Here is a 25757-nt window from a genome sequence, read left to right as displayed (position 1 = left end):
CTCCTTCCCACTTGTTGATTCAAATGCACAAATGCAGATTAGGAAGCGAATTGTCCTTGAAAAATTGACGAAAGCGTAAGTACTGTTTACTTCAGTGAATGTCAGTCTGAAGTTGGTGCTCATTCATCAATGTTTTAAGTAACAAACACTGTGCAAGGATGGGCCTGGCTTTTTCTAGGTGGCCCTTGTCATAACTTAAGCCCATTATTACCCTAAAGGACTTACTTATTTCTGCAGCAATCAGTTGTAGTACAGTTGCTGGTGTCAGTTTGCACAGTCTGCATGTACCAACTACTCAAGTTTAAACTGAAACCTTGAAGTTGCTTGAGAGGAGTGCAGGTATTTGTTTTGTACATTAAGCATACTGTTACTTGTAAACAAATCTTTGTAATCCTTTAAGCAAAGGTCTTAGAGTTTCTAATGCACGTTTGGATGGCTGATACTGGTATGCCCCTAGCTACAACCATTAAAGGCCCTCAGAACTGAATCTTAAAATTTTCCCAACATCAGACCTTCTTTACATACATAAAAGGGCTTTGGAGTCACACAAAAAAGATTAAGGCATTTCTCACGTAGCTGTTCGAATTATTAAATTGTCAAAGTTGAGAGGACCTCGGAAATATTCTCGTTGTCAAGGCAATGCAGATAAATGAGTATTTAAAAGTCATGATTCTGTTGTTTTTTGTTGGGGGGGGTATTTACTTTTCTATCATTGTAGCTTGTGTTACCTAGCCAAACTAGGTTTTACAGAAGCTTTTTTTTTTTTTTAACTTAAAAACCTCACAACCAACTCCCCATCCCTGCCAAAATAAAAAGAAAATCCTTTCTGTTTTTCTCTACCTGCAACATGTGGATAGGCCACAAACATGAAATCAAACCACCCCCCAAGTGTCATGTCTGTAAGTGTCGATTGTTTTAAATTTCCTGAGGTGATGCAGTCATCCTGTCATGAATCAAGAGATCATTTTCATTGTGATAAAGCAACTAATATGCCCAACATTGTGAGAGTCCTGTGTTCAGTTTTTGTAAACATGCAGTGATATACAGGAGAACAGAAACCTTAAGTCTTCCAGTAATACTGATACACTATGTGTTACGTGCATATAGTGCAAATAACTGGATATTCAAATGCAAGAGCATATTAACTATTAAATAAATAGAGGCAAGAGTTTAATCCTAAGTGTGAAAAACAAAGGATGTTATTTGGGAATCCCGACAACGAGTTAAAGAGTATGTGCAGTTTGTGTGGTCTGTCCGTTTTTATGCACAGATAAGTAAGGAGGAAACCTGTGTTTTTCTCTCTTTTGAAATTTTCTGATAACTATCATCTGGATTTCAACTATCAAGCTCACAGTGGACTGATATTTCTGTTGCATCTATGTGAGTCTGAGGTTAGCAGGTATATTACGTGTGAATACCTCATTTAGACATGCAGTTTCCTTTTGAATTGTTATTATAAATATATAATAAATATAAAGTAAATATAAACCTTCAAAAATTTGTAAGGCCTGTAGTTCTAGTCCTCAAAATTGTATGAATATTTTTCAGAACTGAAAGGTGAAATTAGTAAGAATATGTATGTAGAACTATATTTAAATCTTCGCATTCACACTGAACTAAAGCTTATTTTTAAAAGCAGGCAGTTGCAAAGTGAAGGTGTTGGCCCAAACACCACACAGAGGCAGCTGAAGTGAAAACTGCAGGCCTGATCTGCTGCACGAAAGCCAATCTCCTCCTTTTTAGTAACTTTGATGTGCTTTGGTGGAAGTCTTACTTGAGAAGAAACGAGAAAGAGAGGACAATGTATATTGACTGGTGTCTTTTGCCTTCTAGAGTATCTGCAGTTTTGGGCCCTCTTCAGATTGCTTCAGGCGATGTTTATACAGAGCTAAAAAGTCTTGTCAAAACTTTCCGGTGAGTATTGGTCTATACTTAGAGATTCTTATAAATTGATTAATTAAACATGCTGTTGAATGATTTGTGGTTTGGGCACAGAGAGGGCCCTATTGCAGATTTGCTCTTTTCTAGCTGTGTGTTTGTGTAGCTAATGTCACATTCCCTGTGGACTAACAAGTCAGGCCTTTCCTTGCTCCTGACAGTGGCTAGGTCACCAGGAGTATTTGTAGATTTTTTAAAAACTAGGCCAGTGGTCTCTGGAGGATGCTGGTGAGTCTTTTAAAGGTTCTGCTACCTCGTCACCTCCTATTAAGCATGAGTTTCTGAGATCTGTCCCTTTCTTTTGCTCTGGCTCCTTGCAGCTGGGCTAAATGGTTTTAATCTGATTAATAATTTTTACCACTAACTTCCTGAGTCAGTCAGTTGCATCTGTCTTGTTCCTGATTTCAAAGGGAAGTAGATCTAGTGGGCACTTCTATCACCACCAGCAAAGCTTCTGCTTCACGCAGTAGGACTAAAGACAGTATTTGGAAACAGTGAGATAAAGAAGGAGGGAAAGCAGAATGATGGTAACTTCTCTGAACATTTTTAGGTTTTCTTCGGGAGGCAACTCTCATAAGTTGGACCTAGATTGTGTCTTGCATCCTCAAGTATTGTCAGAAAAAGAGCAACAGCAGTTGTTAACTGTGTGTGCATTGTCACTCTTGAAACTCCTTCCCACATCTTCAACCTGCCTGAGGTTTACATGTAAATTTTCCAAAATACATTCATGTGGCATGTGCCACAAGGAATCTAGGCTTTGGTGAATAGAAACCCAGCTCTACCTGATTCCTTATGATTTGCCCATGTCTGGAAGAACACCACTAAAGCACAGATGTCTCTGTGCAAGATTTCTTACTGTGGAAGATTCTTCCTTTCTGGTAACTCTGTGCATTATCTCTTTTAAATAAAAACATTGATACTATTTGAATTTGATTCTGTGATTGCAGTCTTTTAAGTTCTGATTAACCTTTTATTTTAACAACACCACTGAAACCAGCAAAGATATTTTGTATATAGTGTATAGATAACTATTATTTGAGTAAGATCTTTGTGTCTTAAAACACTTTCGTTGCTCTGCAGTTTAAATGCTTAATAGTCACTTTAGCTTGTGGATTGATAAAACTGGAGAAACTACCTTTGGTGTCTTTCAAATTACTTTTCTATGATTGATATGTAAGAAGGCCTGGAGGTTCTCAAAAACAGAACTTCTGTTTTAAATAATTTTTGCTATTCAAAGACAGTGGGGCATGAATATAAATTTTTCACAGTGGTTTATAGCAAATGAGACTTGAAACCAAAATAGACTTCTAAAAAATATATATATATATAAAAAATAAAAGAAGCATATATATATATACACACACACACACACACACACACACACACATCTGTGGGTGTACAAAATGGAACCAAATCGAATTTATTTGGACTTTGACCCAATACCTGGTTCATGTAGCAGTAGTTCATCATAATTTAAAGGTTTCCCCTAATCTGTTTTGATCTCTTAGATGACACTTTGTGAGTTTATTTTTGTGTCTTTTGTTAGGAAGTAAGTTGAAGGTAATGGTAGCGAGTTCTTGGTGTTCTCTTACTGTGAAGATTCCAGATCAGTTGCTTGGAAATTCAGGATTTTGGATGGGGGATGGCTAAAGACAAAATGCCTTAATATAATATATATCTCAAAATAACTGGAGTTTTATTGTCACTGATAGTTAAATACAAAAATACAGGAAATAGGGCCCAAAGGTTTTTATTGCTTCCCTTTCTTCTTCTTGCATTACTGATATGAAAGGTCTGTTGATACACAAGAGCTAGCTCATGGATATTGAGATGAAGGCATAGACTTGAATCTCCAGTTTGGTATGTAGGTTTAAGTTTATTTATTAGGAGTAGTCTCTTAAATTTTGGATTGAATGCTTTGGCAGGGAGACTTGAGATAAATTTTAAATGGTGTTTGTATTTACAGGGTATAGAAATTCAAATGTTACTTTCTTTGTTAATGTTGTTCAAATGCTTAATGACAATGGAGGAGCATTGATAAATGCTCGAGCTCGTTCCTGCTTTTGGTACTGAAGATATTTCAGGCTGAAGAGCTTGCCAAAGAGGGTAGTAGATAAAACACATGGCTGTAGCAGAGCTTAGCTTAAGAAGGGTGAAAGAGCATGTGGTGAACTAAGCAACAACGATTTTCAGCTCCATTGGTTTTTAAAGGAACACTTGCAGTTCAGCCTCCTTTGGGCAGCATTTTATTCAATCACCACTACTAAGAAACGCACTAGAGAGATCTCAAGAGACATTTTAGAATGGTTAGAGCTCTTCCCAAACAAAGTCCCTCAGTGCCTGTAAGCTTTTGTTACGAAAACTGAGATGTCAAATAATTCTCCTGAGTGTGGAGGGGCACTTTGTTAAAAGATCAAGTGAAAATTAGCTTCTTATATATAAATTGAGGATAAATGATTTTGAATGTGTGGTTGGGTTTTTTTAAGGCATAATATTTAATTTAGAAAATATTTTTTCTGCTGTATTTTATGGTTGCAAGTATTTTAATTCCCATTATGGAGCTCATCATTGACATTGAACTCTACCAATGAATCAGATGTGAGATGTGTTCAAGACTTTTTGTCACAAGTTTGTCTTATCGTGTGTCCAAGACAGTCTTTTAGCTTTTAAGTATATGTCATTAATGCATGTTATCTTGTATATGTACTTATTAATACCTATTTTACCTGTTACTGTTGTTAAGTGAAATTTTAGGTTCTGGGTTTCAAGTCAATCAGTAGTACTTGGTTGTAGACAAAGTTCTGTGTGGAGGTAGGGGAGTATCAAGATGTTCATGACTTTTTCTCAAGTAAATAGGCTTTTCTCAAAGGAAGCCTGAAGTTAAATAGTAGCTTATTTTTTGCTGGTTGTCATCAAACTAAATGATATTACAGTACATAAATATGTTGCTGTTTTCCAGGAGGTAGAGAAGCTGTGTTTTATGGTTAAATTGGTCTAGTTGAAACCTAAAGAAAAACAATATATGCTTCCATATTTGCCCGTGCCACCCTGGATTAAACTTCACTCATCTTAGTGCAAGTTTTGGAAAAAATACAGGTAGCTAAGGTTCCCTAAAGTCAAAACTTTGCATCCTAATCCCATGAAGTCTATTTCCTGATTTATGGAATGGGCAGATTCTTGAACTGCAGTTATATATGCCCACACCTGCAAATCTGGATGTGGGAAGGAAAGGCTGCTGCGTTTGCAAAGATGCTGGGTTTACTGGTTTTATTCACTGTGGATTCCTCCAATTTCCCTATTGGAGTTCCCTTCTTTTACAGGCTGGGCACTAATCAGTTATCAGGAGGTCATCTGAGGTGGAACTTTTATGCATTTTACTCTTTAGTCCTTTATCCTGGAAGCTTCTGCCACTTGGATCCATGTGCTCAGTCAGGCTGCTTCACAGAGTGTGAAAACTGCGTGGGTCGTGCTGGATGGCTGCAGCGTCTCTTGCTGGAGTGAACCACAGGACCCACAAACCAGCAGCTAAGCAACCCACACTATTTGGGATCATCCAACTTGCCTAGCTTACATATCCTGCCCTACACAGGCCAAGAAAGTAGGCACAGTCCGTTTTGGGAAGTTGCATATTGTTTTCTTTCTCTAGGTAGGTGAGGGAGAATTTGGCCAAACTCTTGAACAGAACAGATTTCACCACAAAACTCAAATCACACACACAAATTTTTGTACAGTTTTAACACTTCCACATTTTATGTTTATGACAGAAATCTAGTGACCTCTTTCATGGATTGTTCTGAAGTAACAGTTTTGGCTAGAGGCAAGACAAAGAACTAATGAACCATTTTTACAGAGGCCCTGCAGTTCCCTGTTTTCTGAAAGCTTTGCTCTTCAGAGGCCTTGGTGTTGACCCAGAGCTTGTTTGTGAAAGTGACTGCCCTTCCACTGCTCCTTATTATTTAAGGCTTCACACCTGTAGGTTGCTTGCTTTACTCTGATCTGCCTGAAATGTTTTTTTTTTCCAGCTGCACAAGTGTTTTAGGACAGGTGTTGTACTGAAAGGTTACTCAGTTTCAGAGGCCTGACTGTTCATCCAGTGCAGTGACAGTAGTACAGCAGCAGATCCATATTGCTGCGTCCTGCTGGTTATCTGTGTCTTTTGACTACCTCTTTCAGAAATAGCATATTGATGGCAATGACTAGTGTTCAGACCTTGCCAATCAATACTAACATTGAATAAGAGTTAATTGACACAAATAACTGCATCTCTCAGTTTGTGTACGAGAATGACACCTTCCTGTGCTCTAATCAATACTAACTCCTTGTAAAGCATTGAAATAAAGCTGCTTTCTCTATTTGACAGTTTCCCCAGGTGGCTTGGAGCTGTCTCTTTCATTGTGTCTCATCATAACAGATTAACTGGAATGTTACGTATGAATTGCCTGTCAAGATGATTCCATCAGGCATTTCTTGGTAGTGTTTATCACTGTCATCAGTGTTGAGTCAAGATGTTCTGCCTTTGTTTTGTCTCTTGTTCTGTAGCCAGAAAAATGTAACAGTTTACCAGGTACAAACTTTGTTGCTAAATTCACTAACTATTTCAAATAATAATTGCTAAATATGAATCTTTTAAAAACAAATACAATCAGTATTTGCCAGAACTGTTGGTTTTGGTTTGATGTGACAATTCCTGTGTATGTAGTGCAAAATATTGTTTTTCCTTTCATAATTGAACAAAACTCAGATTGTTGAGACACTACTTGAGTGATAATTGCTTCAAAATCAGATTTTGGGTTGAAGACTTAAAGATTTGAGGAGAAATATGAGATAATATTGCTGTGATTGTTACAAATTTATTTTATTAATTTTTAATATCTTTCTGAAATAGAGAAATGCAAACAGATACTATAAAAGATCTTACTCATAACTACATTTTTAATCACCATTTTGAATATAATTTTGGGGAATTAGTTAATAGAATTTGAATTTTAACAATGACAAGTACAAATATTTCTGCTTTCTCAAATTTCAGCTTTTTTTTGTTTGGTTTTTTTTGGGTAACTATATACTTGCCCGAAGTAATTTTTTTTTAGGAAAAAAGTCATCTTACTGGGGAAGCAAACACTGGATTTGAATTTGTTTCCAGATAGGAGTGTGCTTAAAATTAACTGTCTTCACCAGTGCCTGTAGGAGTGGGTATGAGTGACAGGGTATCTTCATTCTGGATTGAATTTGTACAAGACTTCATGGAAGGGAAACTAAAAGCAAGAAGGAAGCAAACATAGGGAGGCACTTGCCCCTCAGTTTAGCTGTTGGATGGTGCCATCTTCCTGAATAAAATTAATTCTGCTGGCTCTTTTGGGTGCCTGCATAGCCACAGCTTCATTTTTGACTGACTTTTCCATGAAATTGCTTGTTTTGAACACCATGGGTCATGCCTAAATTGAGACAGCAATTCACAGATGAATTGTTTTAACACAGATTAGTACTTGACTTAAAGCAGATCTGTTTTATTAGGCAGTTCAGCCAAAAGGGTCAGCTGGTATTCAATGCAGCAGCACTTTTCTTGAACACCCATGTGGTTTTTTATTCACACCTCATTTGTATTTATATGGCTCTTACATTTGCTCTGGCTCCCATTGTGTAAGTTAGAATTCTGGATTTCCATTTTAAAAACAAGAATCATCAGAGGATTGTCACTGCTACCTTATAAAATTCAGTCTGTTTCCACATCAGCTTTTACAGCAAATCTGGATCTGAAGCCAGCAGGAGGGAAACTAAGTGTAAGAAGGTCCATCTTTTCAGAAACACATGTGCAGTTCTGGAGAATTTCCCAGTGGGTATGAGTGAGAGCTGGGGCCTCATAGCAGCCAGGACTATTTGTAAGCAATTTTAAAGAAATAGCTTCTGCTCAGTCTTCCCCATCCCACTTTCATATAGAAAAAGGAGACATTGGAAATTCTGCAGTTCCTCCATTAGAGGATGACAGAAGCTTGAGAGTTGGTAAATTGCTCAGATACAGCTGTAATTGCTTCATTATAACTCAGTGTATTAATGGTAGGCTTAAAATTCAGCTGTTAAAATCTGCTTACTTCTACTCTGAAATGTACTGACGTTTTTTAAAAATTTTTTTTCAGGTTAACAAACAGAAATATTATTCACAAAATGCCTGAATGGACTCTAATTGCTATTGTTTTGCTATCTGTGTAAGTACCCTTAAATGTCATATATTCTTACGTGCAACTGTCTTATTGGAACAAGATTTAATTTTCAGATAAGAGGAAGATTTCATGAAACTAACTGAAATAAACAGAAAAATATTTTTCATGCAAATGTACTAAATTTTCTTGACAAAACAGGATTGTCCCCCTTGCATCAAATGTTAATGAGGGACAAACGTACGTTAAAAAAAAGAAAAACTAAGTTTTAGGGGGTTTTAAAGAGGCTTTGCAGGATGAAGTAGGAGTATAATTCACCCTCTTCCATTTGCTGCTGACAGACATTCTTCCCCTCTCTGACATTAGGACAAAATGACACATCTATTATATTATTTGGATTTGGCATAACTGTTAAGCTTTTCATTTCTCATTTTGCTTCTAATTTCTTAAAACGTTTCACTTTTATGATTGAAGTCAAATTATTTCTATAAATATATGTGTGCTTCTAAATAGTGTAAGTATTCTAGCAAACTTCTTTTAGAGGGGAAATCTCTTTTAGCAACTCCCAAGGAATACTGGGACCCAGTATTTTATTTTTGTGAGGATTAGCTTTGTTTCTTAAGATTACAATACTACAGTCCTCCTTAGCTTTGTTTTACTTACTGTGGAATTAAATTCTTTACAATGATTTCCCTAATGGGAAGCCTGATTGTATTACAGTGTCTTTCAGTAAACTTCTACACAGAAGCATGGTGTATAAAAGCTGCATTCATATGCATCAAGTGAGTTCCTTAATTTGTATTTTGCCAGTTCATGTACATTTCTGAAGTTAAGGACACAAACTTCGCAGTGTGTTAAACAGACAGAAATGTTAATGGTTAATTAACAGAACTAATGTTAATGGTTAAGAAATCACTGGTGGTTTCACAGTGCCAGGCTCTGCCTTCCATTAGGGTTAAACCATCAAACAGTCTTTGTATGTCTTGAGCTTGAATTACGAGATTGCAAAAATCTTTATTCCAGAGTCTGTTCATTACCACACTGCTGCTGCTTCTTTTGGGCTTCCTGGGTCACTGGAGCCTGTAGGACAGAGAAGTACTTACAGACATTCACAGGTCAGGAAGTACTGTGGGCCAGCCTCATGGCATGCCCAGCACTGCACTTACTTTCCTTGATATTACTTCAGTCTGACACATTGTTCTGGCTTTGCTGTCCCAAGGAAGACGGTACCAGCAGGCATTAGAGCAGGCTTCAGCGAGCCTTACATCTGTGTCACCCCGCCAGATACCACTCAAATGATTCATTAAATCAGAACACAGAAAGTAACTTTACTTGAATGCCTTGGCATAAATTTTTTATCAACTATAAGAACAAATCTTTTGTCATTTTTACTATATATTCTTATGGTTGAATTGGTAATTTGTGAAACAGATCTTATGAATTTTTCAAGTAGTTTCTGTACAGTTGAGGAAATGGTGTTTCTTTTTGATCAGAAGTTAAAATATGTAGCTGATCTCTGCATATGATGAGCTCTAAATGTTTACATAAGTAGTGATTGTTTTACAGCTGCTTTAAAACGTTTTACAAGTAGTAGGCAGTCCTGGTAGCAGTCAGTATAAGCAGAGAACCAAGTCACTTTTTACCTTTGCTTACTAAAGGTCCATCCCTAAAGAAATTAATTATATTTGATCATAAAATAGATTAGATTTTAGTTATAATATTAGTGAGATCATAAATAAAACCTCTGCTGATTTCTGTTTATTGTAAGGTTCTTGCAAGCTCATGATCTTGAGATTTTGAACAACTCTCTCAGCTGCCTCTTAGGAGAGAATGTGGAAGAATGTAGGTGGGATAGAATGAGTGTTAGATTCCTCTTGTAAGATGATGCATGTTGCATCATTTCCAGAAAGATTAAAGTAGAACATTTAATTATTTGAAAATTCTAATCAAGCTTGACTATTTAGTGGAAGCCAGGACTGTGCAGGGAAAGGCTACCAAGGACCTGGACAACCCCTCACAGACAGGTCCTCACTCAGGCCCTTTCTCAGCTCCTTCAGTCTCCCAAGGAACTGTCATATATTGCCAATATTTCTTATAAAAAGAATTAATGCCCTATTTAAGTCTTCTCCCTTAGCTGTACTGAGACATTGTGCACATTGTAGCACATCTAATGTCATTTAGATTATAGAGTTGTGTGGGGCCTGAGTCTGAGTGGATCTTCAATAGCTTCAGTCGTACTTTCACAACATTTATTCACATGTCTTGACCTGGTTTCAGACATAGGATGACCATTTTACTACCAACACTAAGCAGTAAAGCTGCATGAGCAACACCCTGGTAGAGGATAATACTTCCTCTTTCCAGGTGGGTGCCAGACCATACTACAGGTATCCCAGGGTGCAGGGACTACAGAAAGCAGAGTGAACATGGGTTTCAAAATACACCTCAAAAAAATCTAAGACTTCAAGTATTTTTTGTTTTGCATTAAAGGGGGCAAGGTTGCTCTGTTTCAAGTAGCAACTGTTGGACTTTGCTTGCACCCTATTTTGTGCATCAATGTTGTGGCTCACCACTTCCTTCTCAAACATATATGGCTAGTGTGTGCTGAGGACTTGGTGTACTTAACTTCACAGTGCACTTTCAGAGTGCCCCAACCCTTTTTGTGATAAGGTACTGGACAGAATAACTGTTACCATTACTGCTGTGTTGAATTCTAGTGTATTATGGTATGATCATGCTGTCCTCTTTGCTTGAGTGTGCATATTAACTCTTTGTAGGATACACCATGATGGATATCATTAATGCCTAATTTTGGTGCTTAAATTAGACCCTAGGCTCACTTCATAGTCTGCAGGTCCTTGAAAAGCTGCTGATAGTTCTGTGTGCTCTTGACTCTACTGACTACTAAATAAACCTGGGCTTCTCATTCGTTGAAACAAAGTGCCCGGAACTGGACAGTGTTACATGTTTAAAAGTATAAAATGTTGGAGATTTCAACAGTGGAGTATTTCATGTTCCTAGTGAACAATTGGACTTATTCAGTCAAATTATTGTATAAAATATGAACACAGCCTGTCTCTGCCTTTATTGAAAATCTAGCCTGAGGCACTCCTATGAATATAGCACATTCAGCAGTGCTGAATCGACCTTGTTAGAGTACACTTTGACAGCCAGCGATTTATGTTCAAACAGTGGTATTCATGCCTGTCATGGAGTGGGTGACTTAAAAATTATCTGTAGTTCAAATTTCTTGATTATTTGTAACTTGTAGTAATTTTGGCATTGGTAGATTTTGGTTTCTTCCTGTTACATTGTTTATGTTAAATAAAATTTTTTCTTCTAGTAAGAGCTGCTTTATAATGTATTGTAAACTAGAATGCAGAAGTTGCATCTTTTTCCCCCAAAGAACTTTGCAAGATATCAAATGAAGCAGATAAATAGATATAAATACAGTAGTTCAAGAAAGAACGGAGAAAACAGTGGGAAGATTGGTTGCTATACAAGCATGGGCACTTTCTGTTTTTAGTGTATACCCCTGGCACAGACTAATGGAAAGCTTTCAAGATATTTTCAGGAAATGTCTGCTTTCATCTTACTTATCTGAGCTGGCTGGTTCCAGTGAACTGTGGTCAGCTTCATCTACAAAGCCTATGCAAGAGGTTCCCCCGCTAAAAGCTTTGAAGCATTTCAAAATGTTCTGGGATTAGTTTATAAGCATTTGGCTGCAGTATTTAAACAAACTCAAAATGACCATGATCACTAAACAAAAGCCATCATTATATGTGTGCAGCCACTTTAGATAAATGTGTCATGTGGAGATGTACTCTAGAGGTTTACTCTCTTGGAGATAACAGTTCAGGAACTGGAGAATCTTGGATTCAAGTATGTGTTTTTACTCCTCTGCACACGAGAGCACATCAATTGCTCAGCACTGACATTTCTAAATTATTTTAAGAGGAATTTAGATGTTTCTGATATCACTACTGTGTTCTTATCTGAAAGTGTCTGAATGTTTGAAATGTATGAATCTAGTGTACAAATAGATATAGGATATGAATCAGACTTGCAGAGTGACTCTTTTTTCCTACAGAAACCACATACAAGTCAGCTGGATGATCTTTTATTTAGTATGTCTGATGATGGAAGTTTGGTTCTGGGTTTCAGCTGAGAAAAATCACTTATCATTAAGCTAGAAATATAATTATTTCCCATTTTGAAACAGAGCTGAGCTTGGAGGACCAAGAATCCTAAGAATCTTTTTATAAAAGCATTTGAATGTGGTTATAGTGTTGTGTCTATCTGTAGAGTTATATTATTGTGTGAAATAGAGAAAAGGCAACTTTGTCTTTACACATTAAAAAATACCTTCTTCCCTTTTTCTCTTAATTTTAGGCTGTCATTTGGTAAGCGTGAATTCAAATAGATTTTCTGTTAAGCGGTTCTTAAGTCTGTTAAGCACTTTTTCTATTAAGTTTGCTTACTTATCAGCACTTTCTAAGCAAACTTGAAGCTGCTTATTTGGCACATTCTGGACATGATCAGTATTATCTTAGTTCTTCCTGGCATGTTCCAGTATTATTTAGGAAACATACACAGAACAGCACTGTGAGGGATTTCAGTGTTGTTAATTGCGGGATTAGTCAGTGCCAACTTTAAAATCAATTAAGTATCTTCATCTTTCATAAGGGAGAAAAGAAACCTTTACAGTTTCCAAGAAGGTGTTTCTCCTGGAACAAAAATCCCCCACTGTTGCTGCAGTGATGTTACACAGGAAGTGACACTGTGAACTTCATTGCAGCCCATACAGCTGCAGTCTTTTCCATTCTGGTATTCTCATGGGTAGCCTTCTAAATGGGACATATGGATGTGCTGTGTAACTTTCATGTATGTCCAGCACAAACTCTCTGAGTCCAGAATAATTAGTTCCTCTTTACAGTGCTGGTGCTTGGCTTCATCAGCAGGAGTGGAGCCTTAGCACATGCTGTGTCCTGGACTTCTGCTGCTGCAGATTGACTCAGAAAGCTGTCATTTCTGTACCTGCCAGCTCTGCACCTGCCAGCTCTGGTTCCCAGTGCAAGGGAAGAGCAAGGGCATGGCTGTCTTACAAGTGACTTGGAAATCCCTCCAAGAGATAGAAATCTGCGTGGTCCCAGCGGCTGTATGTGTGGACATTCAGACTGACATGCACAACCAGCAGAGCTGGTGTGCAAAGTGCATCACCAGCTAAAAATTGTCCTTCATGGTTATGTTCTGACAAATCTTTTTGTTAGACTCTAGAAATGCTTTCATGTGAAACATCATTTTGGATCTTCTGCTTCAGTCTGTTGGCAACTTTATATTCCAAATATACTTGTGAATTAAGAGGATGGTGGTGGGGAAAGGACTTTCTTCTGACACTTCATTTTAGCCTTTTGTGTGAGTTGTTGCTACTTGTGTTTGAAGTTCTGGGACATAGCGTGCTGGGTTTCAGAAGGCTGCTTCAGCATGTTGACTCATTGGGGAGCTGACTTGGTCAGTGGAGTTCATGTCCCATTGAACTTTATGCCACAACTATGATCAAACAGATGGAAACATTTCCCAGAGAGAGCACTGCTGTAAATTATGTTTGTTTAAAAGGTATACATTTAGATTTCTTTCATAATGTCATGTTTTTCTCCCTTCCATAATCAGTGCTTTGCTTAATGGAAGTCATGTCATAAGTAGTACAGTTGTATAGAATAGTTGTACAGAAGAAGTTGTACAGTAGTAGTAATATAGACTGAACTGTATAGTAATATAGTAGTAATATAGCTCTGAACTAATGCTGCAAGCAAGACATTAGTAATTCACACTGTTACCAGCTGCCCTAAACTTCGTTTTAAACTAAATGTATTTTAACTTCATCCACTAAGCAAACTGAAATGTTCATGTTGCAACTGAATCCTGCAGCTATAGCCCTATGAAAATATTCTTGCTTCCTTATTAATAATTAATCTTAATACATTCAATGCAAACATTTTTTTATCAGGAAACATTACCCATCTGTTAAAAGAAAAACATGACTGGCACACACTTGAATCTTTTATATTTAGAGTTTTAATTCTATCTTTGTTAACTTTGTAAGGAACAGTCTACTTTAGTGGGGATACGACATATAAGCAGTGGTTTTGACTAACAGGAAACTTCATTGTAAGACAAAAATCTGTGTTAATTTGACTTGTTTCTGAACCAAGAAAAATATAGAGATGCACATCACTAGAAAGGCCAGTACAGCTTCCTGTTGTATGACCCCCAGGTATTTTGTACTAGCAGAATTTTAGCATTAATTCTGGATTAATGTGTTTGGTTCCATGCAGATAGTCATAATGGTACCTCTAGTAGGTTGAATGGTGTGAACTATTCTTCTTTAGCACTGAAATAAATTGTGCCCAAAGTAGAAGTACTGTGTTTCTTAACTCTTCTGGAACCACTATAACAGAAAAAGTAGATGATGTATAAAGTGTTTCTCTAGGCACTGGGCTATGATAAAGCTCTCAGAATTTACAGACAATCCAAGCCAGTGGACTTAGCATCAGGGCAGGTGGCTCTTTTTACATGTGTGTAATTAAAATAAGTACTTGGGATAAGAAGACTGCAACAAGTCAATTAACCAGAATGTTGTATAAGTAAACATAATCATACCTTCAGAAAACTTTGCCTGCCACAATAAAAAGAATCAAGAGCAATCATGTCTGCAGCAGTACATGTTCACTTCCAATTCCTCCCCAAGAAGAAAAGTGTGCTTTAATTGGCTGGTAGCAAACATAACCAACCAGTATGTGGGAGCTTAATACAGAAACTGCGAAGTCTGTATGTATAATTGCATACTATAGATGCAAAACCAGCATCAGTGCAAAAACTTCAGATACTTGGTTGTTTAGAGGAGTGAGATACCAGCATGTTTCATTTTGATGTATACCCCACTTACACCCTATGTTCCACAGAAATGCATATTTCACTCTCTCTTCCACCCTCTGTTCATCTGAACATCTTAAGACACTGAATAGATTTAATTAATTCATCATAAAACTCAGTATTTCTGAGATGAGGTATTAGGGTTTTTAAAAAGCTAAAGAATAGTTGAGATTTGTCTGGGTCTTCATATTTGCTCCAAACCTCATCATGTATTCTGCTGGTTTTAGGCATATGTTTAGTTCAGTGTACTTTCACAAATCAGTGTTAATAGTGCTCTTCTGCTGAAGAGCTGGTAAGATTGAGATTAAGGGTAGAAAAGTGATATACTGGAGATCATCAAGCCAGTAATAGATTTGGAAATAAAACAATTAAGCAGGAAAAGGGTTTGGGGTTGTTTTGTTTTGTTTGTTTTTTAAACCTGTGTGCTGTTATTTCTGGGAAAAGATGCTTAAGAATCCATAACTTCTGGGGATTTCTAAGAATCTCATTTTGAGAGGTCCAAAACCACACTGGCGTTTCTTTTCAAAACTGGGAAAGGTAAGTAGAAAAGTGTTGAGGTTGTTACCTTTAACTTCTGAATAAAAAAAATTTGGATATGGTGTAAGCAAGGCTATTCCTAGCATGTCTCTTTACTCCGCTGCATTATTCCAGGTGCTTGATCTGTATACTGGACTGTAATCAAGTTACAATGTTAAAAAGTTGTGAAAATAAACTATGATCAATTTTATGACCATTGTTTCTCTAGTAACTGAGTGCAGTCAAGTATTGACATTATTTACCTAAGCACATTGCATTGTAGCTGTTTTAACTTACTGTAAGTCAGTATATTTTATTCTGTCTTTTTTGAATTTTTTTTTCTTCTTACATATCCCTAAGGTAATGAATTGATAGGAGTATCCATATATGGAGGAATGAAGTTCAGTACTTGCAAAAATGGATATAGATATAACAATGTTTAATTCATAAAATACATCAGGTTTGAATATAAAGTCATCTTTTAGGTATTAAATTTTTCCACTGTATGTGCACAATAATTGATACAAAGGTGTATATTTTACAAAGTACTTAAGAGGTTCAGGTTCTCAAAAGCTTACAATTTAGCGTTCTTTAATCCAAGACTTCTACCTGTGCTTAATTTCATGTAGCTAGCTAGGTAATCCAAATACTTCAGTGGCATAGATTCCAGTATTTGAGAGATGTCACAGGAGTGCCTTGTGGAACATAAAAAAAAGGAAGAAGACTGAAAAGGATGAGATGATTAATTTTAAAATTAATTTTAAATGTACTAAATTTTAAATTTTGGCTAAGTTAAAGAAGAGGGGGAAGTGGGAATCAAACTGAGAAGTACCTTTGATCTGTCAGCTGGTTAGCAGGAAACAGGTTTCAAATAAATGGAGCACTTTAAACAAAGCCTGTCCTTGAAATGTGTACATAAGAAACTTAGATTTGTTCAGGAGAAACAGCTGATAGTGATTTCTTCTGGGTTCATATTGTGAACTTTTTTTTGCCTTGGCATTATGCTGATAATTGAAAGTTAGTGGAACAAATCCCTATATGAATGCAAGGGCTTTAAATGGCACACATTATTACAGATGTTCTAATGCTTTGTGTCTGTGAACTAATGTTGTAGTCATCTTTTGGAATATGGTAATGTAGACACGTGTACCACACTTCATTTGTTTTTTAGAAAATCATCCTGCAGTCATATGTCGTACAAAATAGTGAAACAAAGTCTAATTCCCTAAATTTTGCAGAAACGAACTCTAGATAAGAAGTTGTAGATGTTATTGAGCTAGTTTTGGTGCTTCCTTAGTCTTCCTGTCTGGCTCAAGGTCCTTCTAGTCCACTGTTATATCTGGAAGTGTTGTTTTGCATATAATTGCCCAAGTAATTGTTTTTTGCCAGACCTGTGTGATATTTGTGTTGATGGCTGTCTTAGTAGTCATTTAAAAATGAGTCTTTGGAAATAGAGTTCTTAAATATCACTATAACAGGAGGCAGGTAGAACCATTGCATATTATTATTGTGGCTTTAAAGGAGTCATGGGTCCTGGAGTTTTTGTTACTCCTATTGTTAATAGCAAATATTTCCAGAGTATTGACTTGTCATCTTTCTCATTAGACAGGCTAAGCCTGGGTTAAAAACAACAACCCCAGAGTACCTAATGAAGCCAGTTGCTTTCTGTTACAGGATCAGCATAATGCTAGCAAATGCTTGCAGGCAATGGGATGCCATTTTCCACCTGCTGAATGTTCTGAAATGTGTAGTTTCTTTCCTGGACAACTGATGAGGGAACTGACTTTATTCTGTGTGTGCATACATAAGATCAAGACACTTGCTCAGAAGGAACATTGTGGGAGTGATACTGTGGGAGAAAACCCAGTGGTGAGCAGTTGTGAAGGTTAAAATAGTTGTACAAAGCAATAGACTTCTAAATTTTGTCTCAGCTGAATAGAAATTGTTGCTGTTGTGTTTATGTGCTACTGGTCAGTCACAGGGAGCTGAAATATGAGAATACTGAGAAATGCCATTTTCTAGTTACTTTCTGAGAAGAGTTGTATTATTAATTATGTTGTGGCAAAATAGTGTAAGTTATGTGAACTGAAAGTTCCAGGTGTTTAGCTAATTTCTGAGGCATTTTAATTTTTTTTGCAGTTATTTGTACATAGAATGTACATTCTAAGGCATGTTGCCTGCAAGTATACAATGTGCAGATCTGACACAAATAGCACCAAATGGCTGTACTGAATTTTCACACCATTTGATGAAATGTCACCATGAGTTCTTTGAACACGTTCTTGATTTTTAGACTTACTTTGGGTGTTCTTTTGCATTAGACCTCTTCTTTGCCTGTAAAATTAATTACTGGCCTAATGATAGAAATTTTCTATATAGGAGAAAGTTTTTTACTTGTCCTTCATTAAAAGTCAACGGTCATCAGTCTTACAGAAGTTAATATTTTGAGGACAGTCTGAATTTGAGTTTTTTCCTCTTCTGTGTCTATTTTGAGGACAGTCTGAATTTGAGTTTTTTCCTCTTCTGTGTCTTTTTGTATCAGTGCGACATTACTATAAAATTTTTTCATTGCAGGATGTTTGTAGTTACACAGCTGTTTGTTATAAACAGCAACTAGCAGCTGATGTAGTGATCCTTAACTTTCAAGGGAGAGGAAGAAAGTGGCATAAAAAATACATCCTGATATTCATGTGAATTGTTTGTTTGTTAGGTTAAAAAAACCCAAAGATCCAGAACATTTGCATTTTCTTAAATCCATTTTAAATGAACAATTTCTGTACCTGATAAAGTAGCTCTAAGTCTGTTGCCTCAACTCTTCTCTCCTGCATAGTTTAGTTAAAACATATAAATGCCTTCAAAATTTCCGTATGGAGCTTAATGGAAAAACAAAAGCTGAACTCTCCTATGAAGGGAAAGACAAGAAATGACTGGTCATACGGAATGCCAGAGTAGAGCCTGCAAAGTATTTTGCAAATGTGCACTGGGCTTCCAAAGCCCTTGTGAGGAGAGCATGGTGTGACACGAGGGAGCTGTGCTGCACAGCCTATGCCCAAGGGCCAGCCCGACTCCCTGACCACTGTCCTAGGAAGCAGTGGGGTCTGGGCTGCTGCAGCTTTAGGTGTGCCCCAGCCTGTTCTCTGACTTGCCAGTTGCCTGTTTCGATACAAATAACTCATTGCGAGGGAGAGGGTGGGGGTAAGAAGGAAAGAAAGAAAAGCAGATCCATTGTCTTTTTTTTTTCAGTTGATAGCAAGCACTTCTGTCAAATGCTTAGATAACCCCTGCTACTGTAAAAAGGCTGTCCTTTTACTGTTAGTAGTATCCATCTGGCTACACCACAAGTGAAATGTTGGCCCCACTAAAAGGGAATGGAAGTTGACTTACGTCTGGACAACAACTATATGAAAAATGTGTGTAGAAGGTGAACTTGAAGAAAAAAATATATTTTGTGTAACTCTATACATAAACACATATCAAAGAACATATTTATTGCAGAGACTTGTAGAAGCTGCACAGGAAAAAATGAAGGTAGTGGAAACAATTAACAAAGTTAACTTTTGAATGAACCTTAATTTTTGCTGTATACTTGGATTATAGAGGAATTCCAGCCATTGATTTCGAATCACTGTTGGTAGCATTGATTTAAATGTAGTGGACAAAAATTTTAAAGCATGAATAATTTAGTTTCTTTTGCCATCAGAGGATTAAAGTGCCTGTGCTGAATTCTGTGGACAAGTCAGTACACAATAATGAAAGGAAGTTAAATAATAAATAAAACATAAGTTGCACTTCAGTTACAAAATTCTTGTCTTTATGATGAGAATGGGATCTTCAGGCTATATTTAAAACTAGACCAGAAGTGGCTTTTTTAGCTCAGTAAGAAAATTGTCTATTTCTGTCAGTTGTTGCTGTTCAATATTGTGGGCTTGAGAGTGTTTTATCTTTCATTAATATAATACAGTAATATATTGGAGGAGATTACAGAAAACTGCCCCTGAATGCCAGTTTCCTCTTTGATCTACTGGATACGGTAACAAAAGGCCCCAAACTAGAGACTGCTTTAATTTCAGAGTTGCAAGTGACACTGATCATAATTACTTTTTTCCAGTACAAGTACAGTTTAATTTAAAAAACTCAATTCCAAAGATATATTTAAATACTTTTGCATCTTGTTTGTAAGTTAGATGCTTCCAGTTCAAGATTGTCTGTCAAATATTAATGGGTTCTAATGGAAAAATGTTCACTCTGGAGACAGCCTTTTGCTTTTAAGGGTTTGGGTTTTTTTAATGTTGAGTTTTTTAAATCATGCTCAAACTAAATTTATAAGAAGCAAGTCAGGTTTTGGGTTTTTTTCACTGAAACTGTGAACATAACAGCTAAATTATGTAAGTTGAGGCTGTTGTATTTTCTAATTTCTGAGCATATATTTAAACATAGTAATTAAGTGTAACCACCTAATTACACCAAAGTTAATATTTTTTTTAAGCTCCCTGGTGTTGCAGCTTTATCTTACAGCTACACTCGTGTTGTTTTTCAGATCAGCTTTCTCTCCAGTACTAACTTTGGCCTGATGGATGCATCATACTTCGGGATTTAAGATACTTTACTAACAAAATTGCACTCCCTAGACAAGTGTACTGTATCTAGTAAGATAACTGGAAGTGAGAGGTTCTACCTCAAATTAAGCAAGCAGTCAATATATTGTGAAGAACATGCAGAATTACAGTGATGCTTTCAACTTACTCTGGTCCAAATGTCTGAGTGCCTTTGGGCATGAAATGAAATGGATAAATGCAGCAAGTGTTGGCGTTCACCTCCTCAACGGAAGCACTATTGTACGTGATTGATGCACAGCAGCACTACAGTTGTATGTGCAGGCAGATGGTCTGTGGGCTGCAATGCAGATCGAAGTCACTGAGGTTTATTGCTGATGTGTAACACTTGTTGGATTGACTCAGTCTAGCCAATTGTCTTAAACAAAACAATTGCTTTTGTTAACCAGTTGTGTTGGAGACTTCCTTAAAAGGAACATAACTAAAATGGAATCTAAAAGTGTACTCTATAGAACTGTTATATTGAAAGAAAGGCATTTCTGATTAGCAACATTGTTATTGTGTTGCTAAGCCCATCAAATGTGTAACGTAAGAGTAGTGCAAATATCTTTGGAGTGTTTAAAAAAACCCAAAACACCCCAGCCCTTCTGTGTTGATGCAGTAGAACCCAGTACAATGGCATGGTATCTGCAGGGTTATAGCTGGAGCAAGAGTCTATTGATCAGAAATTTGTTGGCACCCTTGTAGCACATATGCAGTAGTCTGTGTCTGTGTTTTTGTTGAGGAAGGAGGAAAAAAATGCTGCCTGTAGTGCTACCTAGCTCTTGCTTCATTTCTGTGTTCTGAAACAAGTGTTAAGGAAACTTTTGTGATCATTCATTGGTTCAGCTCTATCATTCTGATAGAAAACTAGTTATCAATCATCCTGGTTACAATGATCCTAAAAAATTAAGTGACTAGAACAAAAGGTAGAAAGAAACAAAGAATAAAAAAACCCAACCCTTATGTTATGATGGTTGTGTTAAGTCTTATTCACAGTGCTTAAATACCTATAACTGGCAGAAAGATACCTTATTTTCCAAAGCTTACTCTGGGAAGAGAGGTAGTGCTTGCTTGTTCCATCATTCTCTTTTATAATTCTGTTCTTGTTCAAGTTCCAAGGATATCAAACAAGGTAAGGGACTCAAAAAATTGTGTTTACATATATGGCTTCTGCCACAACCAGTGGCTTTTACTTTTTTAAGCTTCTACCATTAGAAAAAAATTAGGAAGACTGGCAATGCTATGATTTTCTAGGAGGAGCTTATTATTAGTCTTCTGAGAATTAGCATATGGTTTTTCTTCATGAATATACAAGTGCTTTCCATGATATGTGCACTCAAATTCTCAACAATTTATGTATCATTTTAAGTGACCAATTTTGGGTAATGAAAAAGAACCCAAGTCTTACGTGGTTGTGTTTTTACCCTTGTTTTCAGGTGTCTATTTCAGAGAGCTGTAACTGACTGGTAACACAGTGGTGGCTTTGGAAATTTTAACTTTTTCAAAGGGAATCACAGAATTCATCTAAAACAGAAAGTCCAGAAAGCTTTCCCTGAGATCCAGTAGCTGAGAGAAGGATGGTGCTGGACAACTAGTTTGGGTTTTTACAAAGAATAGTCACACCCCTGGATAGGAAATGCCAATTAATCCTTTTAACTACAGAAAAATTTTATCTTTTCTGAATGTAATCAGCTGTCTTCATTAAGGTACGCATAGATCTAAGAATGAGTTGCACACACGAGCATATCAATTAATGAAACTTACTCCTAAAAATAATTCAGGTTTAACTCCTAAATATACTTGCCAAATATTTTTGTAAGGCAGCTGATTCATAGGAAGCTTGGGTCTTGAGCTGAAGCACTGAAACTATGTAAAGATTTTGTGGTAGCCAGATGTCCTGTAATAGCTTGATAATAATTGATTATTCTTCACATGAATTTCACTTTTGTGGGGTTTTTTTCTTGAACATGTAACATATGTGGAATAGCCAGCAAATACAAATTTTATCAATCAGATACAGTTTGACATTTTTAATACTTTTTAAACGTTACGAATGCCTGTTTACCATATGGTGTAAGTGGGTGTGCAGGAAACGACACTCTCATCAAGTCTGATACACTACTTTTCCATGATCTGAGCATAAACATTTCCTTTTAGTGGCTCTGCTGAAGGCAAGCCTTTGAAGAATGGGTGTGTAATTTTGGACTGTAACATTTACGTTTGTGTACTTCTCTAGGTGGTTATTTTAAAATCACTTAATCCTTTAGCTTTTCTTATTTTTATTTGACTTTATTCATAAAAGGTTGTTCCAGATTAATGTTGCAACATGTGAAAGAGGTAACAGAAAAGCAAAATTTTTATTTTCTTTTCATTGTTGCACTTGCCAGTTGTTATTATTGTGGTCCCAAGTATCCCATTTCCTGTTTATTTTCTACATCTTTTGAAGACACTGCAGACTTTGAAGGGAATTCCACAATCTCTGAACTGAAATCCTGTGTATCATTAAATTGAATTAGTCATCATAGTTTCTTGAGAGATAGGATCATTGTAATTTTCTGTGACTTGAAGATACTGATCGTGAATGCTGTTCTGGCTTGTTTGGATACAATTAAGGCTTAATTCAGTTAAACAGTCCCTCAATATTCTGTTGTGCAGTACCTCAAATATACATTGGACCAGTGTTAGAGCATGTAACTTACTACTCCTTGCAAACCAGCAACTTGTGCTTGCTCCTTTCCTAGACAAAAGCTTCTGCATCTGCTTCAACAGCCACCTGAAAGTAGAAAAGTACTCAATGATAACTGCTTTTCAAATGACAAGTTAAAGCATCATTTGAGGGTCAAAAGGACACAGTTTTCCAAGGGAAAAGTGTTTGTACATATATTCATAAATATTGAACGTGTTATCCCATCAAGATGGAACTTTTAACTAATTGCTAAAAACTCGGATGTGCCTCTCTGAAATTAATTGCTGATTTAGTCTCTTGCTATCAGATAATTAGTAGCTTAATTAGTTTTAAAACAAAGTTCAGGTAAGAAAAAAAATTCATCCATTGCTAAAACTTCTTTTTAACTTCTATTTCTTTCTCAATATTTAATGCCTGGCAATTTCTCTGAAAATACCAATACCTTTTTGTTTCTTTCTTGGTGTTAGCTATAATAGTTACTCTTTAAACAGTGTGTCTTCAACAGGGTCTGACATTTAGGACATGTTTGTAATTCATGAAACTATGTAATATCACCAACTGCAGTTCCAAAAAAAAAGCATGTGAGCTTCATTCATGGTAATAAATATTTTGGTTTTAGAGTATTGCTTAAAACTTCACAAGCTTTCTGCTGTTTTTGAAAAATAATGTCCTCTTAACATCCTCTTAAGCCCATGGCAGGAGTAAGAAAATTCAGATAAAAATGCATGTAAAACTGTGTCATGGCCAGGAGAATGGTTTACAATGCTACAGCTGCCTCACACTAGCACTCAGGAAGTCATGACTGTTTTTGCCACCAGTCTTTTTTCATATACAACCTGCATAATTCGGAGAAGGGTGAACTGAAGACGAGTAGTAATGCATCTCCTTGTCGTCCTCCTGCTATCCCTGTCTCCATACTAACACTCTGCAATGGTTCCTTTGATCCTCTATCAGCACTTCCTGTGCTCCACTGCTGATAAAGCGTCCCAATGCAAACCCAGCCTCCAGGCTGCCAGCCCTGGGCAGGGGCGCTCTGCTTCACCAGCCCAAAGAGTAACCCCCGTACCTCTCACCAGGAAAGAAACAACTCAGTCCCAGCTGGCATGGAGTAAATTACAAAACCCAGTGGCCTCAGGCCAAAAATCACAAACCTGCCTACTTCTCGTTTTAATACATATATGTGTGTGTGTATATGTATATATCAGAGTTTATGCCTAAGTCATTTCTTTCCACACCTTCCCCTTACTTAGAGCATCTCTGAAAGTCCTTCTCAGCAAGTGACAGTGTTTGATAGCTGAAATATTTAGCTAAATATACATACTGCAATGGAATCCAGAAAGAAATGGGAAGTAATTTTAACTCATTACAAGTTAATTTTTTTTCATTAATTATTTTGGTAAATTTATTTTTTATTAAGTGATTCTTATTTACTATGTCTTGTCAGGTCTTTTGTTCATATTTTATCTCTCTTCTTGCTTAATTTAAAAGAATCTTCTTTTATATGCAGTTTTTTCAAGTGGAGGTAGTCTTAATACCAGTGACTGCAGGGAGATTGATCTCAGTTGTTATTCACTTCAAGACTTCCTGAGCTGGGAAGTTTTTAGGAAGCTGTAGACTATCTTTAATTTCTTATTAAAAGTACATCATTTCACAAATGTATTCTAAAATAACTATTTTGTGTGGTGTCAATGGCACTGTATTTGAGACAAAGTAACTTGCTGGGATATGAGTCTTGTTAAGTGATGTTGTCAGTAATGTTTGGTGTTGAAGTTTCTTAACATTCAGCATAAGCTTTAATACTTGATTTTGTTCATTAAAGATTTTTTTTTTTTTTAATATTTGGGCTTAGGAAGTAGATTCAGCTATTACTACCTTTGCAATATTTTGCAATAGAATTAGGAGAAAAAGAAAGGACCTAAGGATAAAAATATATTCTGATAAATTAAATGGCAGATAGTTCACCTATCTGCATACAGATATTATTAGGTGATCCGCATAGTGGTAGCCCCTTCCAAACTGAGGAATTTTATATCTCTTTTATATTTTAGTCGCGTGAACAAGTATATAACCTTTACTGAATGACTGTTTAGGAGCTTTTTGGTAAAGAAATAAATAATGACTGCAATCTTTCCTTTTATATGTGTAATTGTATGTTTTGCAGTTTGTTCATTCTGACATCGGTCTACATTATATAACATCTATGTACAACTGATTAGAAGCATGCAAACTACTCTCATTTTTTCTAATTAGATTTTTTTTGTTTCACTACATATTAATAAATCATATTTTGGTACAGCTCATATTGTATAACATACAGTCTATTATAAACTGTAATTAATCAAATGTGACATTATAAACTGCCTTCTTCAGTACAGTTGTTTGAGCTCACAAGCTTTGCTTTTTAACATCTGCCACTCAAAAGTTGCTTTTCTGTATGAAATATGTTCGGGTTTTTTCCAGATTGTCACAAGTTACTCCACTTTTCAAGAATACTCAGACGAGCCCAATGTACACACAGTTCCTGACCACATTACTGGAAGAACTGCATTTCAAAAATGAAGATCTGGAAAGTTTAACAAGAATATTTAGAATGGACTGACAACTTGAATGGTCAGTTAAGTTTAAGCTACTTTGTGTGTCTTAATACCAAGCTGGTTAACCACGGGTTTAATTTTCAGCATTTTCTAAGTATGTACAGTAACTACAGATTGTATCAGCTGGAGTAGAAAATGTGTGAAGCACATTTTAAAGTAAAGAAATATATATGGTATGGAAATGAGTGTCATCATTTTGTCACTTACAGTAAATGCCAACTGCTTACTTATCACATTAATCTTCTGATAACGTATGGTTGGTTTACGGCAATTTTGAGAGGAATTTTTACTATCACAATTTGTACAAAAATAAAATTCTGTGTGACTACAATGGCTAAGA

The 25757-nt window shown here is 36.4% G+C and overlaps 1 protein-coding gene across 1 annotated transcript in view; it reads left to right on the top strand.

Annotated features, from left to right (window-relative positions):
* The window catches only part of RPAP2 (RNA polymerase II associated protein 2), a 36130-nt gene extending 10373 nt beyond the window's left edge, over positions 1-25757 (top strand). Inside the window, exons 9-12 of the mRNA XM_017729591.1 lie at positions 3-75; positions 1834-1914; positions 8073-8141; positions 25284-25757. Of these exons, the coding sequence (XP_017585080.1) occupies positions 3-75; positions 1834-1914; positions 8073-8141; positions 25284-25422 (362 nt within the window). The 3' untranslated portion in view covers positions 25423-25757. The remainder of the gene's footprint in view (positions 1-2; positions 76-1833; positions 1915-8072; positions 8142-25283) is intronic.

This window comes from Corvus brachyrhynchos, unplaced genomic scaffold, assembly GCF_000691975.1.
Source record: "Corvus brachyrhynchos isolate BGI_N302 unplaced genomic scaffold, ASM69197v1 scaffold101, whole genome shotgun sequence".
Classification (NCBI taxonomy): Eukaryota; Metazoa; Chordata; class Aves; order Passeriformes; family Corvidae; genus Corvus; species Corvus brachyrhynchos.
This window is presented reverse-complemented; position numbering and strand designations above follow the sequence as displayed.